Below are 17,324 nucleotides of genomic sequence, written 5' to 3' on the forward strand. Positions count from 1 at the left end.
TAGTATAGGAATATGTATTATGAATTGAAGCGATGGTCTTGGTCTTGAGTCGGTTGCCGTTTAGCCATTTGACTTTCCCTTTCCGAGGTTCACAATATCCTTTACCGTTATAACGTCAACAAACTTGGGTAGAATACGCTTCATGATGAACTCATGAACCTCAGGGTCATCATCAATAATCCCATCCTCCACGCAGATAACATGAAAGTCTAGCTCGGCACCAGCCCTTGCACTGCTCAAGATGCTCCCCATGGTCGTCAAACCAACTAGTACAACGTGTCTGACCCCGCGTGCCCGTAGATAGGCCAGCAGGTCTGAGGATCTAAAACAGTTTGGCTGTAGTTTACCAAGCAAAATCTCATCTTTTCCGCCCCAGCCACCAGGAGGAACTAGCTCGGCCGGAACACCATAGTGGGGACGATGGGGATCAGAGGGCGCATTGGCGAAGGCACCGCTTGCTTCAAGCTTGGCTACCCAGCTTGCGAGCTTATTGTACGGTGACACGAACGCATTCGAGTTGATGTTGAAGGGTAGTGTATGGTGGATAATCATCGGCACATCGTCGTAGAGGGAGCGGGACTCGTTTGACTTGGCTGAGGCACGGCGAGACTTGATCTCTGAGCGAAAGAAATTGAGAAGCTTCAGGACTTTGCCAAGATAAGCGGCCTGCTCTTCCTGGGAGAAACGTCGGAGGATTTGAGATTGTACATCGGAGAGAAGAAGAGCGGTATGGTCGAGCGAGACCGGAACATAAAACGGAGACGACATGGTGGAAGATTGTTTAATCCGTAACGGATATGGTAAACAGTCTGACAGAGGCATAGATCAAGAGCTCACTTATATGCCAACCGCCTCGATACTATGCTGTGAGCCGGCCAAAACTTCGTTCGGCTTGTTGCATCTCAATTGTCCGAACTAATTGATCAACTAATTTGAAGAATTATTTCTATGGTGATGCTGCTACTATGTCAGCTTTTAGTCAGGATCCATGGCGGCATTTTGGACAGTGGCTGTATTTTCGGAAAAGAGCGAGCCGCTATTTTCGGCCTTTTCTTAACTTCGAGCGAATACTACCTGAAACATCCTCTCCTAGAATTATGATAAACATGCAAATAATGGATGAAAACAAAATAGCAAAAGTCACGATCTATACTAAATCTACAGAAATGAAAGTTTGGAGTTTCTGACCGTCCATCCCTACTTGCGCTGTGAAACCTCTGAGGTATCCAAAGGATACGCGGAAAAGAATTCTTGGAGGAGAAATTTCTACAGTGAAGTCTATATTCATGTTTCCAGTAGGTCATGGAAGCCTTAGCGGAAGAGTCCGAGACCTCGTTGTTATAAAGGTAAACATATCCATGCTACAAGGAAATCCAAAGAGTTTATAACCCCAAACGTGGGGGAAATAAGAGACTCACTGGAATTTATTGTCGGTAGACTGACTTCCTCCCATACCTTGCGATCTTCCTATGCTAGCCAGGTAATGGAAGTTGCAGATATGGGCTTTTCCTTATCGTAAACTCTACCCAACCACAGATATCTCAGATTCCGGAACAAGTCCGCTCAAATAGCATCATATATGTGTAATTACCACCAAACCTCGATCTACAGAGCTGCAGTAGCCTACAGTATCGCTACTTGAACAGCTGTTCGCCAGCGAAGTGAGTTCAACTGCAGAGCTTTCGCCTATGCACGCTCATCATACGGCGGATGATCTATTGTAGGGCCGGGCGCGCATTATGCTCGAATAAGCACACCAATGGCGATTCATTTATTAGCTATGTAGGTTGAATAGACGATCAGTAAGGACTACTGATGCAAGCTATCATTCTTGGCGCCGATCCGGAGATGAGGTCTGCTAACCTGTCCCAAGCTGCAGAAGGTCAACACGAAGTTGTTTGAGAAGTTCCCTGGTTACACTGAGTCGTACGGAAGTTATGCTAGTGTATCCAAGGGACCTCTGCGCAGTGTGATTGAGGGTGTTGGCGGCATCCTAGGAGGGCTATTTACCACTGGAAATAAGGCGTAGTCTAGTTGTTGCACTAGTCTGCACTGAGTTCTGCCGTGACAATCTACCTCTGACTGGAGAGGTGAAATTGGATGTTACTTTTAGGGTTTACGAGTTCTGTTGTACTACGGAGTAGTTTACACTGCATCAATAACCATAGCCTTATTGCCAATTTTGTACGACAACTCCTGAGACATGTGCCTTTACACAACGTACGATAGATTGCGAATAAGTCTATTAAAGACGTATAGTGGTGATCCAAGGGACAACTTCTCAGGTCATTGCGCGTGGACTCTGCAGCTCGGAAGCTTTACTCCCTTCACTTCTACAATCCCACTGTAAATCCCAACTACCGATGCGGAGTAGAATGCCCGAGCCGAGGCACTTGACTTGTTAGGGTTCAGTAGGTCCAAGGACCGAGCGCTGTAGAGCTAACACCAGTAGGCCAGCCAACAGGACTACAGGGGCAAGCCGAAGCTACTGTCGATCCCGACTCCTCCATGTCAAGATGCCGATCATCTCGTTTAGCTCGTTCATAACTCGATAACATGGAGATGAGAGGGTGTGCTGAGAGGACAGTCACATGAATCGCGGGTTCTCGCGTAATAGATCAAAGCGTGTACGACCGAGCACAAAGTTCGAAGGGAAGGTGACCCTAAATTGCGGACTGAGTTTAAATTACGTGTGTAATCTGTTGTGTCTCCTCGTAATGGGTGGAGGTCTCCCCGCAATAGGGATTGCCTAATTAACTGCAAGCTTCACCATCTTTCGGCAGTCCATTGACCAGTGTTTTCTTATCTATCAGTTAATCGCCTTCTCACTAATCGATAATGCGGTTCTCAGCACCGCTTGTAGCTTTTGGGTTGACCGGCGCTGGGCTTGCAGCACCATACAATTCGAATGGAGTGTCGCTTATTGACAGACGACAAGCTTTGAGTGGTCTCTTCAATGGCGTTAATAACGCCCTGGCTGTGACAGTCAGCGGGCTGCTCGACGACCTTGGCGACGCATTGAACAAAGGAGATAGGGAAAAGACACTTGATACGCTGCAGAAGCTGAAGGCCACAAAAAGGCCAAAGAATGTCGGCGAAGCATCATCTATCACTGAAAGGGTCGCAAAGTCAGAGCCTAACAACATCGTTGAGTACAGCGCGCGATTGATAGCAAATGGTATCGTCTCCGGATCAACAGATGATCTACTGAGCTACGCCCAAGGCCTTGGCTCAGCAGAGAATGGAAACAAGAACCAGTATGCCAATAAACTCTCCCATTCCCAGTATTTTCACTAACCTTATGTAGAAATCCCGACCCGCCAAAGAGCGTCTACCCAAAGGCAGCAAGCTGCGATGCGCCGTATTCAGTAGGCGAGGACAAGCTCAGGTCTGCCATCTTCATCCCAGACACTTTCACCTATGGTGAAAAGCTACCTGTGATTCTATTCCCTGGTACCGGAGCCACCGGATGGACCTCGTTTCGGGGTAGCTTCATCCCATTGCTTACTGGTGTGGACTGGGCTGATCCTGTATGGGTCAACGTGCCTGAACTTCTTCTTGGTGATGCGCAGGTCAATGCCGAGTACGCTGCATACGCACTCAACTATATCGCGTCGCTTTCAAAGCGAAGCGTCGCTATCATTGGTTGGTCGCAGGGTAATATCGATACTCAATGGGCATTCAAGTACTGGCCATCGACTCGCAAAGTGACGACCGATCATGTCGCCATCAGCGCGGATTACAAGGGCACTATCCTCGCCAATTTCGTTGACCTTTCAGGCACTACCAACACGCCATCTGTTGTCCAGCAAGAAGCTGGGAGCGATTTCATCAAGACTCTTCGCTCGGACGGCGGCGACTCAGGATATGTACCCACAACAAGCCTGTACTCCAGCTTCCTAGACGAGATCGTCCAGCCGCAAGAGGGGACCGGGGCTTCGGCTTACTTGCTCGACGAAAGAAACGTCGGCGTCACAAATGCCGAAGTGCAGAAAGTCTGCGCCGGAAAGCCAGGTGGCTCATTTTATACGCATGAGAGCATGCTCATAAATCCTCTCAGTTTCGCTCTGGCCAAAGACGCGCTCACTCATGATGGTCCAGGAAAGATCTCCAGGCTGGACTTGGGAACAGTCTGCGCCTCGTCTTTGGCGCCTGGACTTGGATTGGAAGATCTTTTAATCACTGAGAATGCGATTGTTATTGCGGGTATTTCTCTTGTCACGTATTTGCCCAAGGTGAAGCAAGAGCCGGCGATTAAAGAATACGCTTTGGAGGCAGCGGGGACGTGTTAGTTATTGTGGGACAGCACTGTCAACTGTCAACAATTGAGGGGTCTTGTCATCATCAGCAATAGGTATCGTGCTCTGTGTATTCTCAGCTTCTTGGGGCCATCTACGGCATCATAGTCTCCAAAACTTCACTACAATTGAGCAACTGGAATGATAAAAATACAATGCATATCTCGTCGGAACAAGTCTGTCGTCAATGTAACAAAAATTAGGTAGCTTGCCTCCACACCGGATTGAACGATGGACCTTTGCATTACAAGTGCAACGCTCTACCACTGAGCTATAGAGGCGGCTCATTTTAGTTATCAACAGCACGTTCAATCTGGCAACAAGTGCAATTTTCTGTCCGAAGCAGCATCTACATTGACTACCAACCTTTCCAAGTCCTTTTTTCATCGCTTCCACTTGATGGGCGCTTGACAAGAACTCACGAGCGACTTTTCCGGCCTCTCTCCATTGACTGCTTCGTACCAATGGCACCTCCTCCGTCAGAATGATCCACAGCTGATATGTACCTAGTCGCAGCTCCCAGTAAAGCCGCCGAATCAATGTTTAGATTAGAGACGGTTATGGAGATAATCCAGAGGGATTTCTTTGCCCATCCACTCCACGTCATATCCGTGTCCTCTAATATCCTCCAATAGCCACTCAATGGGCGTCGCATACGAGATATGATGGATTCCTCGGGTACCTCCCTGGGCACCAGACGTCAGAATTGCTGCGACACGACCATCATCTCCCATGACACTGGCCCCCGAATCTCCCTGCTTAGAGAAAGGCTTTCTCTTTTCACACTCAATAGAGCCCAGGATGCACCATTCTTCAGAAACCATCGGAACGCCTTCAACAATTCGTCGGACGACAGACCTAGCTGTATTGGTGACACCGTGGCTTACTCCGCTAGCGCTACCATACATGCATACTCGCATGAAATCCTCATCAACAACAGTTTTTCCTGGCACTGCGAAGTCAAAGTCGGGGCATCTCATTTCAGCTTCCGACATGACACCAGTCTGAGTGTATATATGAGCCCCAGGAACCATGCAAATTGTCCGCTTTCGTCCCGGATTAACATACTCCCAAAGCATAAACTGGCGCATCCTAAAGACTGGAGAAAGAGTCTCGGGTACCGTGTTTCCCAAATTCTTCACCGGCGTTTGGTGCTTCTTCTGATCCAGCTCTATCAAAGCCCAGTCGCGGAAGCGGACCGGCGAAGAACTGCTCAACCCGAACTTTGGTGAGAAGAGGACGTGGCCAACAGTTCGGGATTCCATCGATTCGAAAGGCTCAATTCGCCGGGGGCTACTCTCTTCTTCGACTTTGTCGCTACGTAGGTCTTTGATTTTTACGTGGGGTACTGGCGTAAAGGACTCACAAAGCTCGATCGCGGACTGGGTAGAACTGACTTGGTTTCGGAGGAACTCCGTCCTGTCTTTGTATGTCGTGTTCCCAGGCTGGATAATACCTCGACTGTTATTAACGTCGTGACAAAAGTCGATGTTCTCTTCCTTTGATCCTACGACGACATGTCGGCAGGTTAAAGCAACCACGGTTTCGGTATTCCGTATTCTAAGGTAAAGACCTTTGGTGCCTTCACGTGTTGGATTTCTAGAGGGGGCGATTTTAGTACCCAGGAACTCAGAGACCTGAATACTGTCCCTTCTGAACCCCTCTTCTTGGAGAGTCGGAATGTGCGGAATGAGTTTTGCTGTCGGCGGTTCACTATCTTCAGTTAGCATAAATCTTAATTTCGGGTTATGAGTCTTACCTTTCTGTTTGATCCTGATCACTGGAGCAGCACTGTGTGATTTTGGACTCCTTGATCTCGACTTCAACATCGTTGATACCGTGCTCTCGTAGAATGTCGCGGCACTTGAGGGCCACGGCTCTTCCGTCCAGCCATGTTGTCGAGTCGGGCTCTACTGATACGACAAGGATGACTGGTCGGACAAGGTGACGATCCTTGAAATCAGCGGAACCAAAACGGAGGATGTCGATAGCGTTCCAGTCAATATCCTGTACAGCTTCGAGAATCTTTCGACGCACTGGGCCTGTAGAGTCATTCCATAGTGGAACAACAGCGTGCTTTTCGACAGGGTCAAATATTCTGCCACAGTCGTCCCAGTCATTTACCGGACCGTTCCAGGGAGTCGTGGCGGATCGGGCAACGAGATTGGGACTGTCTGGAAGCCCATGATAGTAGCTGAAGAATTCCTTTCTACTCGGAGGGGTGGCGGGTAGTTCGTCCATTTTCGGTGAGGTTGTTGCTCAAAGATGTGAGGATGAATGGTGGGAAGAGAAAGGAAAGGCAGGATGGCAGAAAGAGTTATCAAGATGGTAAGAAGTGGGGACTTCAGAAAGTCAAATGTATGAACTATGGTGCGTGAACGCGTGATTGTTCTGTTATTGCCACTGGGATTTGTTTGTTCTACCGTGAGTCACTGATGTGGCATTGTTCATAGGATGTTTAGCAAAATTGGACCGCCACTGTGTGATAGACACTTATGTTTATGGCCAAAGCTCTCACAAGCACCGATCACGACCACAAAGTACAGATAATAAAATAAAGTCAATACAGTGTGGCTGCCACTGAAGTATAGTAAGTGCTTATAAGTAAACTAGGTTCTCTCTGCCGGAATAAGCTCTCAGCTATAAGTAAATAGATAAACTCAGATACTAAATAAATATTCTTAAAATAAGAGAAAGCTATTATGAAAAAGTAAGAAAAGTTTAATATAACATTTTATCTATATAATACAAAATCATATTGTCTCCTTTACTAAAGCCTTTATTATATTAGGTATAACGATATTTTAAGAGTTACTTAAGATACCTCTCGAGGAAGTTTAAATAAGAGGGAAGTATCAGTAGCGGGCAGCCCAGTACAGCTTTAGAGACAATTTACAATAGTATGGCTTTCACATTGATTGGTGCCTTTATGCAGTTATAGCAATAGAACTTTAAGTCAACAGCATCCATCATTTCAACGCCTAGGAAGATCCGGTCTTGTCGCTTGCGCTAGCAGCATTTGGAACATGAGGGCCGATTCCGCATACGAACAGTCAACGATTACAAGGATCGATAGCTCAGTGGTATGAGCGAGGGATTGCAGATCCCTAGGTCGCGTGTTCGATCCACGCTCGGTCCTAATATTTGCTTTTTGCCAAGCTTGAGCTATCAACTGGTGTTCTAAGCCTGTCTTCCCTTTTTGCCTTGAGCCCTTGTGTCGCTGGTTATTCTGTAGCTAAACTCTGTGTTGGGAACGAGAACAGTATGCCCGATCCGCTAAGAAGGTCGAGCGTAAACCGAAGACCCCAGCTTGCAAGGTAGCAAGCAAACACTGGCCAGCCACTGTAGCAGAGTCTAATGATAGTTATCATCTCTTTCTCTTAGCAATATTGTTTTCTCTCATCAATAGCCCCGATTTTGTAAAGCTCTCAGATGAGAATGGTGACTGAGATTGACTGCTAAGGTAATTGGCACGTTGGCTTCGGGATGCATCAACACAATTGAGAACCCGCTCGACAACCGACATTGGGGGGCTGGCGCAACGGTAGCGCGTTAGATTCCAGCGAAGCATCTTCAAGTTCCTCTTGAAGAGATCGTGATTCCTAAAGGTTATCAGTTCAAATCTGGTGTCCCTCATTTTTGGCCATCGACACTTTTTTTTCGCATCAGGGCGACTCCACTCAACTCCACTTGCATTTGGCGGATGGGGGCTTGGTCAGTTGTGAAGACACGCTGCGGTGTATTGTGTGTCGATTAAGGCTCCAGGTCGAAAAAGAGTCTGATAAGTCACTATGGAGATGGGATGATTGTCAGGCCAATGGTGAGGGGTAGAAATTGCTTTAGTTCATGTTCAGGGTTTCTAAGCGAATGTCTATGTACGTCTAAAAGGAATAAGGCAAGTCTAACAAAGAATTAAGGAAATATTTAAAGAATGCTTCAAGAAACCTCGACATCAATATCAGCCTTGTATGCGGAGCCTTCACTTTTCTCTTCCGTAATGATATCATGAGCAATCTTCTCGGCGAGGGCATATACAGTGCCAACAGGGTGGCCAGGAATAAGAACAGGGAAAGCAGAGGCATCGACAACTCGCAGGCCCTTGACACCATATACACGAGCCTTGGAGTCAAGAACAGCCATGTCATCATCCTTCTTGCCCATCTTGCAAGTACAAGCAGCGTGCCAAACAGTCATGAGCGTATCACGAAGGACAGCGAGGATCTGCTCATCTGACTCGTGCTCCTCGCCTGGGTACACCTCCTTGAGAACAGTGTCCTTCAGAGGAGTAGACTTGGCGATTTCTCGGAGACGGCGGAACAGAGCGACGGCAACTTCTTGATCGGCCTTCTTGGTGAGGAAGTTGGGGTTGATGAGAGGAGCGTCGGTGGTTGAGTTTGTTCGAAGAGTGATGTTGCCGCGGGACAGCGGTGCGACCAAGGCGCCGTTAAGACTGGTGTACTTCTTTCCATCGGTGGGCTGCTGCAGGATAGGGAATGACCAGTCCTCGGAGTAGACGTTAAGAGGGATGATCTCCATCTCAGGCCAGTCATCAGGGAAGGTCGCAAGATCTCTGAGTGTCTCGTTGGAGAACTTGGAGCGGTACTTCTCAGGAGCCTTCTCCCAGCCCAAGAGCTCGACCTGGTTGGATGTCAGGGGACCGGCTTGCTGCTGAGCATAGGCATCAAGAGCGCCTTGGAAAACAGTGTCGTTGTTGATAGCTGCGCTAAGAGTGTCCTCAAGACCTTGCACTTCAAATGAGGGACCGAAGAGAACATGGTCCCAGAGGTTCTGGCCAACACCAGGAAGGTCGGCAACTACAGGAATGTCAAGCTCTTCTAGGTGTTGCTTGGGTCCAACACCAGAAACCATGAGAACCTGGGGTGACTGGAAAGCTCCGCCACTGACGATGACCTCCTTCTTAGCCTTGAGTGTGTAGTCAATACCAACAGAGCTGACCTCAACACCAGTAGCCTTCTTGTTATCATCGAAGGTAACCTTCTTGGCAAGGCTCTCAGTGTACACCTTGAGAGTCTTGAGCTTCTCACTTCGGGCAGTCTTGACAAAGTCATCGGAAGCACTTCGGGTAGCGGTCTTGGGCTGAACAGTTGTTGTGGTGTATGCGTAGCCGAGAAGACTACCGCTGCTGAAACCATCGATGCCCTTGAATCCAAGGGACTTGAGACCCTTTTCTACGAGAACAGCCCAGGAGGGGACGTAGTTGGCGTAGCTGATCTGAAGAGGACCCTTCTCTTTGGAGAATGCGGAAGCGTCGTAGTCGGTTGTCACGTTGCGCTTCTCATTGTCTGGTGGTGTGAATGAGGGGCTCTTCTGGAAGTGAGGCAACATCTGTTCCCATCTGATTTATGTCAGTGAAGGTTTGTCTGAGTCTTTTCGTCGGCACTCACGTATAGCTATCGTCTCCGACATCCTCAGCCCACTTGGCCATGGTACCGTTCGTTGGTCGGTGGTACACCAGAAAGTTGAGCTGAGATGAGCCACCAAGAACCTTTCCACGGGCATAGTGAATTTCGCGATCATCAGCGCCTGTCTGGGGCGTTGTCGTGAATCTCCAATCGCGAAGCGGGTTAGAGTCCAAAAGACTTGCGCCACTGCCAGCCGTCACTCCACCCGGCGATGTCGCCAGAATAGGCTTGGAGATCTCGAGAAAAGGGCCAGCTTCGACAATAGCGACACTGTAACCAGCCTTTGCAAGTCTGTAGCCAATGGTGTTTCCCGCTGTGCCGCCTCCTACAACGACATAGTCGTATTCGGCGTCGACACCCGGAATTCCACCTAGCTCGCCAAGGTGTCCAACCTTGAGTCCATCACCAGCATAAGCCGACTTGACGATATGCTGCAAGGGGTCGAGAAGTGTACTTATGAAAGGAACCTCGGGACGAGCAGTGACACTGGTCGAAAGGCTGAGCGCCAAGAGCGAAGGTGACAAGACGTTGCAGCGCATGATGACAGACGATCTGGACGAGAAGGTTTGTGTGCAGATCTCAGAAACGAGGAGGGATTGATGCTACTCTTATATCTACTTGTACTAGGGTTCACTAGCTGCCTGTCAAAAACATCAAGCATTTACCTAGTAGCCCAATGTCATATCACCGCGGATGTTACAGCGTCCCGCAATGATTTTTGGTACCAAAGTCCGTGCTGACCCGCGGCGTTGGCGCTACTTGTCAATTAAAGTGAAGGATCTGAATAAAGTCGGAGGGTTTCTGAGTCAGCGGTGATAAGAAGACGAGATAAATGTCTCAGCTCAGGGTCCTGGGATATGCGGTGATGGACAAGGGTTATTTGTCATGTCAATGCGTAAAAGGAGGGTCGAGAGGCTGCCACGACAGGTGATGCACTGCAATGGATTCACAATAGTCAAGTATAGTCAAGAATAAAGGGTACTAATGGAGAACGGAACACGTTTTGGTCAAACTAAGCTTGTTATCCGGTCCTTTAGAGTTTCAACAAAGTGGGCGAGGAGTCCACTAGAAGCCATGCAAGCAACGTTTCTGAGCAATAACAAGGATTCAATGTTGCAGCTTCGACCTTGGCACGTCGAATTAAATTGCCTAGTCATGAGCCTTATGCAGCGGCAGAGCCCGTCTCGTTCAGCTTGCGTATAATACTCGGGGCTAAGGGCCTGGGGTCGTTCCGCGTCGTTCCACTGATCACCAGTGATTGCAAAGCACAGACTGCCGATCCCTTCCCTCAAAGAAATCACCATGCATTGTGATGAACGCAGCAGTTCACGTGCGGTAAATCATCTGTGCGTGCAGAACCGTTCATCCGGTTTTTTTCCCAAGGTTCGTTGATCTCACATTCGGAGACTTACATGTCATATGATAGAATGATAGGATCGGTCAGCACGTTGTAAAACCCCGGCTTATGCGCTGAGGATCCGGAACCGCACTACCAAATGCCGTAACGCCGATCTTCCTTGGCGGGAGGACCACTAAGCCTGAAGGGTTCGTCTTGCGAGGAGGAAATCCAGTTTTTGATGGTCTTCCGGGCTCTTCCCCGATGCCGAACCCGTCTGCCGTGTGGGTTCCTCGGGAGCCAAATGTCGGGGAACCAAAAGGTGTGCCGCCTGAGCGAGTCATGTGTATAACGGGGGCTTCTAAGACTGCATGGCCTGGACAAGCTTGACAAGATCACTTTTCACATCGGATTTTCCACGTTGGCGCTTTAGGGCGCATTTGACAGTTCGTAAGAGGTAATGACCATGATTTGATAGATAACGCCAGAAGGGGACCGACCGCTTGGTTCTGGAACGAACGCCACTCAGCGGACCTAGCTATTTCGAGGCATAAGTTGAGCTATATGTCCCGTGATGTCGGGTAACCTCCAGAAAGCCATCACGTATTATAAAAGTTGTAAGAGATGGTTTCTTGAGATTAATTCAATGAATAAGTGGTGATCGATTCATCTCTTCGGCGAATGATAAACCAGCAGCACCTCCAAAGTGCGTGAGCTTCAATGCCCAAGGGCAGTTTCTTATCCATTTATCAATAATAATATGATTCTCTATGCCCTCTTCGAAGCTGGTTACGTTGGTCTTGTGTTGACTTCCACGGCACATTGCTAGGTGGCATGGCGTTGGCAACTCGAAAGATGATGAGAGTGGACAACCACTACCGATGTCTCACAAACTTGACCCAGCACAAAAGACCGTGTTCCTCATGTCAATGTTAGGGTCCAGAGGAAAATATGCATGAAGCTAATATCGGGTCCATGTTAAAAGGGGTTCCGGGGTAGCACGTTTTGAGTATATTAATAGCTCAATATCGCATGTTTTATAACCTTATGGTTACAGTATGATAATTCAGCAGAGTATACCCTATAGAAGAGGCCATAACCTCCTGACAAGTAAAATAGGATGAACTCTATTTTGTCTTACTAGTACTTGCACTTTGTCCGGTATCGACTTCTGAACGGATATTGTTCAAAAGTGGCTTCTTTGCATTGTCTTGAAATGATTTCCTGCTCGGGCATCAATTCATTATCGGAACCCAGTATACCAATCCATTTAAGAGGCAAAGATCCTTGTGTAGTTGTATTGACTCCGATTAATTTTTCAGACTCAAGATACGCGAAAACTTAACCCTTCTGATTTTTGGCCAGTAGAGCGACGCGGGAAATTGCTGGAGTTACATCTCGACGGAATGGCCACGACGAATGAGAATGCAATCCTGTCGGAAACAGGCAAGGATCTTGCTTGGGGATCAACCGTCGACCTTTCGGTCTTCATGCCTATTCGCCGTCCATGTCACATTGTCGATATACCTCTACTCTGTCACCTCACCCTTTTCCGAAGCATGAGTCGCACTCTCGGATATCGGCACGAGAATTCGTTCAGAGGTTTTCAAGGCGAATAGCGACAAATATGAATTGCTTGTGTCGCAATATCACAGTCTCATGAACCATGAGATATATCAGTTATAAGATGAATTGCAAATCTGTAAGAGGGCAGTCAGAAAATCTCGGATAATGTCAAGAATGCATTTGCTCGGGGTGCAGAAGTGAAGACCGCCGCTCATGGAGTTCCCCTCATGCTAGCGGACTTATCGCGGGCTTACGACAGCCTCGGTGACATTTCCGTGTTAGGATCAGCGAACCCATTGGTCAGGGTGAACAATGGTAATCACGGCAAGATTGGCATAAAATCATGTCGAAAAGAACAGAGACTCCGTGATAGAAAGCAACTAATAGCTTGACTCCGAAACAAAATACCGAGTAATTGGTCATAAGTCACCGTTGCCAGGAAACATTCTCCTTCATTGCAGCTGGTCATGACGTCCAAGAAACCCATTGTTCTCCGCATAGGCGACGATATCAAGTATAATCATGACTTTTACAACAATGTATTTACTAAACGATTTGACGTGGTTGCAAACCAAGAGCCCGACAGAGAATCCTTTATCAAAGCACTGAAAGAGAACAAGTGAGTCTTTCAGAGCGTCATCGCTGGCTGTCTAGGAAATCGCTGATACGTTGTCAGATATGGCCAGTTCTCGGCGATATATCGCCCGCATTTCCAAACCGGTGGTGAGATGGGCCAATGGGATGAAGAAGTCATATCACTTCTACCACCCTCAGTCCGGATCTTTGCGTCGGCTGGTGCAGGTTTCAACTGGGCTGATGTTGATGCCCTCGGTCGTCGCCGCATCTGGTACGCTAATGGAGCCGGTGCCAGTGATGAAGCCGTATCCGACACTGCTCTGTTCATGATCCTATCGGTATTCCGAAACTTTTGGCTTTCACAGCGTGGTGCACGTACATGTGATCCAGAGGAGTTCCAAAGGATGCACAAACTCATCGCAACCATCTCTTACAATCCTCGAGGCCATGTCCTCGGTATCGTCGGTCTTGGTAACATCAGCAAACTAGTTGCCCGTAAAGCCGGTCTTGCTCTTGGTATGAAGATCCACTACTACGATGTGGTTCGCTCACCTCCGGAAGTCGAGGAGGAGCTGCAAGTGACATATCACTCATCTCTCTACGAGCTACTGGGCATTGCGGATTGCATTACTCTTCATACCCCGCTCAACGCTCATACTCAAGATCTCATCAACAAAGAAGCATTTGCAGCCATGAAAGATGGTGCGAGACTCGTTAACACGGCAAGAGGGCAGATCGTCAATGAGGATGCCCTCATCGAAGCGCTCAAGAGTGGCAAGATTTCAGCTGCTGGTCTTGATGTTCATTACCATGAACCTCAAGTCTCGAAAGAACTTGCAGCTATGGATAACGTCACGCTAACTTGCCATAATGGAGGGGCGGCGATTACGACTAGAATCAACTTTGAGTTAATGGCCATGGAAAACATCCTAAGAGTGGTGGACGAGAATGGAGAGTTTTGCGGTGAGCCGACTACGGCAGTGAACCGCAAGGCTTTTGAACTGGCTTCTTCGTAGGCTTATTCAGATAATAATACTATCATGCCAATTATATGTTTATTGAAAGCTACTGTTTACATGTCATCGAGATTGCTACGCTTTCTCATGTAGCTGTCTGAATACGTTAATCCAAAACAGCTGGCCAAGGCCACGGAAGGTCCCCTGTCTAGAATAGCGAACACCTCAAGGTATTCCAATACAACCTTCTCATTCTGTAGGACTGGTCCCAGACAAGGGTTAACAAGCTTACTTTGACGCAAGGGAGTGATAGTGGGCGTATTCCCGGAAGCATACAGCCTTCCAGCCCGGACATCAATCCGTCTAGCAACCTGGACTTCTGTTTGATGATCGGTCATCCGTCCGACTGGCGGATCAACTACTATAACCGAGCTTGTAACCATGTCGAGAAGGGATCAGCCCATGGGCATGGTTATCCGCTACCCCAGGTTTACCCCAGGTCTACCCCGCAGACTCGAGCTTCGACCCAAGGCGACGGGTTCTGTTGCGAGGATATATAAGTGACTGAGCACTGATCATCAAATCGCACTTTATCTGGTCTTTGATGCTTCATCAGTGGGCTTCTAAAAATGTTTAAGGCAGTGACGGAGTTCTTCAGGCCAAAGGCCACCAGGACCTTGCACTATGCTCATCTCAAGAACAACACACATCCGACATGGTACAAGGACTCGGGCCTGCGTAAGAATGTCTGGCACTGCGTCGGCTTCTATTTCGCCGTCTTCTACCTTGGCTTCGACGCCTCTCTTATGAACGGTCTCCAAGCGATCCCCCAATGGGAGGAATACTTCAACTATCCATCCGGAAACACGTTGGGTCTCATCTCGGCCAGTCTTTTCCTCCCAGCCATCGTCACTCCCTTCGCTGCATCGTGGATCAATGGACTGTGGGGAAGGAAGTGGTGTTTGGCTGTTGGTTCGGTATTGTTAATTCTTGGTGCATTCCTCAACGCCTTTGCGAAAAATATTGGCACGTTTATTGGTGGTAGGGTCGTTATCGGTGCGGCTGGACCTTTCGGAAAGATCACCGGTATCGCCCTGCTTCAGGAACTGGCGCATCCTCGTCTGAGACCATATGTCGCGACGGCGTATTACAGCAACTATTATGTCGGCCAGATAGTCGCTGCGTGGTTTTGCTATGGCACATTGTCTTGGCCAGATACCGAGTGGAGATGGCGAGCACCCTGCTTGTTCCAAGCCTTTGCTCCAGCCGTTGTTCTTGTCCACCTTCTCTTCGTACCCGAAAGCCCTCGATGGCTCATCGACCACGACCGATCTGAAGAAGCCCTCAAGGTTCTTGCCGACGAACATGCCAACGGCGACCTCAACGACGAGTTAGTTCGATACGAGTTCGATGAAATCTGCCAAGCTTTACAGTTGGAGAAAGAGAGCAACAACGCCAAGTACAGCGACTTCCTCAAGACTCCTGGTAACCGACGCCGCCTCCTTGTTCTAGTGACCATGGGCACGGGTTCCAACTGGGTTGGCAATGGTATTATCGCTTATTACCTATCACCAGCCCTCAAGCTCGTTGGCATCACTTCATCCAGCGCCATTGCTGGAATCAACGGTGGCATGGCGATCTGGTCTCTCATGTGGGCTTATGCAGGAGCCATGAGTGCTGAGCGTCTTGGTAGACGCACGCTTTGGATCACAGGTACGGTTGGAATGTGTGTTGCATACACAACCATCACTGGTCTCAGCGGCTCCTTTGCTGAGAATCCATCACATGGTGTCGGTATCGCTGTGGTTCCGATGATGTACCTCTTCAAGACGTTTTACTGTATCAGCTGGTCGCCATTACCATTTGCTTATGGTGCTGAGATTCTTCCGTATAATCTCAGGCTGAAGGGTTTGAGTATTGAATTGAGTGTCCAGAGTGTTGCGCTGGCTTTCAACCAATGGGTAAACCCTGTTGCACTTGAGGCAATTGCGTGGAAATAGTAAGTCATTTGATAAAGCCTCTACATACTCCCTCTAACATTAAATAGCTACATTGTCTACATCGCGGTCATTGCTATGTATCTCGTTCTTATCCTATTCTTCTTCCCTGAGACAAGGTATGTTTCTATTCACTGTAGCACTTGAATTTCCGCTGACAATCTCAGGAATATGACCATTGAGGAGGTTTCCGTCCTCTTTGACACTGGTCGAAAAGGTGATGCGGCGGCAGCTACCAGCAAGTTTCATAATAACCAGTCGAAGTTGGATGATATGCTTGATGATGGAGATGATGCCGATAAAGAACCTACTGTTTCACGAGTGGAGAGAGCTTAAGTGGGTTTGCAAAAGCCGTCGTAAATGACGGGAAGAATAAACATTGATAGCTCATGGCATTGTCGCCTGGCTTCTACCCTGATAAGTACCATTTGATTGGCCATTAATAGTATATGACATGATATCACAATATCTTCAGGATTGGTGGCTGTCCAGTCCAACTACCTGTTGGAAATCCTACAGGGCAAATCGCTGACCGCTTATGACATGGTAGAGTAGTACTAGCTAGGCCGTGACAATCCATGTTAGCTTGATGCGGCACAGTTGCAGTTGGTGATCAAATATGGGGAGGTTGGGGATAACAATGGGAGTAACTCAACAGGGACGATCAGAAACAAAACTCATCACAAAGCAGTAAAACATGATCAATCCGGACAAGCTCATGACCTACCCCTCAACTTATATCAGTGTCATAGTATTGGACTTAGCATCAAGCGCTATTGTCCACGCGATCAATAGTTTCGTCATCGAGCATACAAAGTAAGCTTCTCCAACCATGATCCCTGTCGTATAAGCTGCAAGGCCCTCGATCCGCCATTCCCGTGTGAATCTCTAAGCGAGCCAAGATAACGACTCTCGTATAATGCAGCAGGCGTAAGGAATGGTGGCACACTGCGGTGGTCACGGGCATTAATGTACTGCCGGGATGAAAAGACACCAATGAGCTTACACCACGAGATCTTACTTGCATTAATGGCCAACCGTCCTGCATTACGTTCTTATGAGGGTTGTTAAGATGATGTCAAGGGAAGGAGATGGCGATTGTTGGCAAGGCTATTTATTTGGCTGATGTTCTCATTCGACGCCACTTTCTGGGTTCCCGAGGCTCTATCGTG

At 48.2% G+C, this 17,324-nt stretch overlaps 6 protein-coding genes across 6 annotated transcripts; 3 read left to right on the forward strand and 3 right to left on the reverse strand.

Moving 5' to 3' along the window:
- Positions 1-60: 60 nt before the first annotated feature.
- FTJAE_1140 (Isochorismatase hydrolase) lies at positions 61-768 on the reverse strand (the record flags this gene model as incomplete). Its single annotated transcript, XM_037344339.1, has 1 exon — positions 61-768. The coding sequence occupies one exon, from the start codon at positions 766-768 to the stop codon at positions 61-63; it is 708 nt and encodes a 235-aa protein (XP_037211825.1).
- A 2,070-nt stretch (positions 769-2,838) lies between these two features.
- FTJAE_1141 (lipase B) lies at positions 2,839-4,292 on the forward strand (the record flags this gene model as incomplete). Its single annotated transcript, XM_037344349.1, has 2 exons — positions 2,839-3,257; positions 3,308-4,292. 2 exons carry the CDS (start codon positions 2,839-2,841, stop codon positions 4,290-4,292), a joined length of 1,404 nt encoding a protein of 467 aa, XP_037211826.1.
- Positions 4,293-4,846: 554 nt separating this feature from the next.
- On the reverse strand, positions 4,847-6,539 carry FTJAE_1142 (uncharacterized protein; the record flags this gene model as incomplete). Its single annotated transcript, XM_037344360.1, has 2 exons — positions 4,847-6,011; positions 6,058-6,539. 2 exons carry the CDS (start codon positions 6,537-6,539, stop codon positions 4,847-4,849), a joined length of 1,647 nt encoding a protein of 548 aa, XP_037211827.1.
- A 1,695-nt stretch (positions 6,540-8,234) lies between these two features.
- On the reverse strand, positions 8,235-10,260 carry FTJAE_1143 (choline dehydrogenase; the record flags this gene model as incomplete). Its single annotated transcript, XM_037344371.1, has 2 exons — positions 8,235-9,654; positions 9,704-10,260. The coding sequence occupies 2 exons, from the start codon at positions 10,258-10,260 to the stop codon at positions 8,235-8,237; spliced, it is 1,977 nt and encodes a 658-aa protein (XP_037211828.1).
- A 2,830-nt stretch (positions 10,261-13,090) lies between these two features.
- Positions 13,091-14,215, forward strand: FTJAE_1144 (alcohol dehydrogenase; the record flags this gene model as incomplete). Its single annotated transcript, XM_037344382.1, has 2 exons — positions 13,091-13,242; positions 13,300-14,215. 2 exons carry the CDS (start codon positions 13,091-13,093, stop codon positions 14,213-14,215), a joined length of 1,068 nt encoding a protein of 355 aa, XP_037211829.1.
- Positions 14,216-14,784: 569 nt separating this feature from the next.
- FTJAE_1145 (hexose transporter) lies at positions 14,785-16,488 on the forward strand (the record flags this gene model as incomplete). The annotated part of the gene is made up of 3 exons (XM_037344393.1): positions 14,785-16,154; positions 16,203-16,271; positions 16,320-16,488. 3 exons carry the CDS (start codon positions 14,785-14,787, stop codon positions 16,486-16,488), a joined length of 1,608 nt encoding a protein of 535 aa, XP_037211830.1.
- Between the last annotated feature and the right edge of the window lie 836 nt (positions 16,489-17,324).

Source organism: Fusarium tjaetaba (assembly GCF_013396195.1).
Source record: "Fusarium tjaetaba strain NRRL 66243 chromosome Unknown NRRL66243_c0000023, whole genome shotgun sequence".
NCBI lineage: Eukaryota > Fungi > Ascomycota > Sordariomycetes > Hypocreales > Nectriaceae > Fusarium > Fusarium tjaetaba.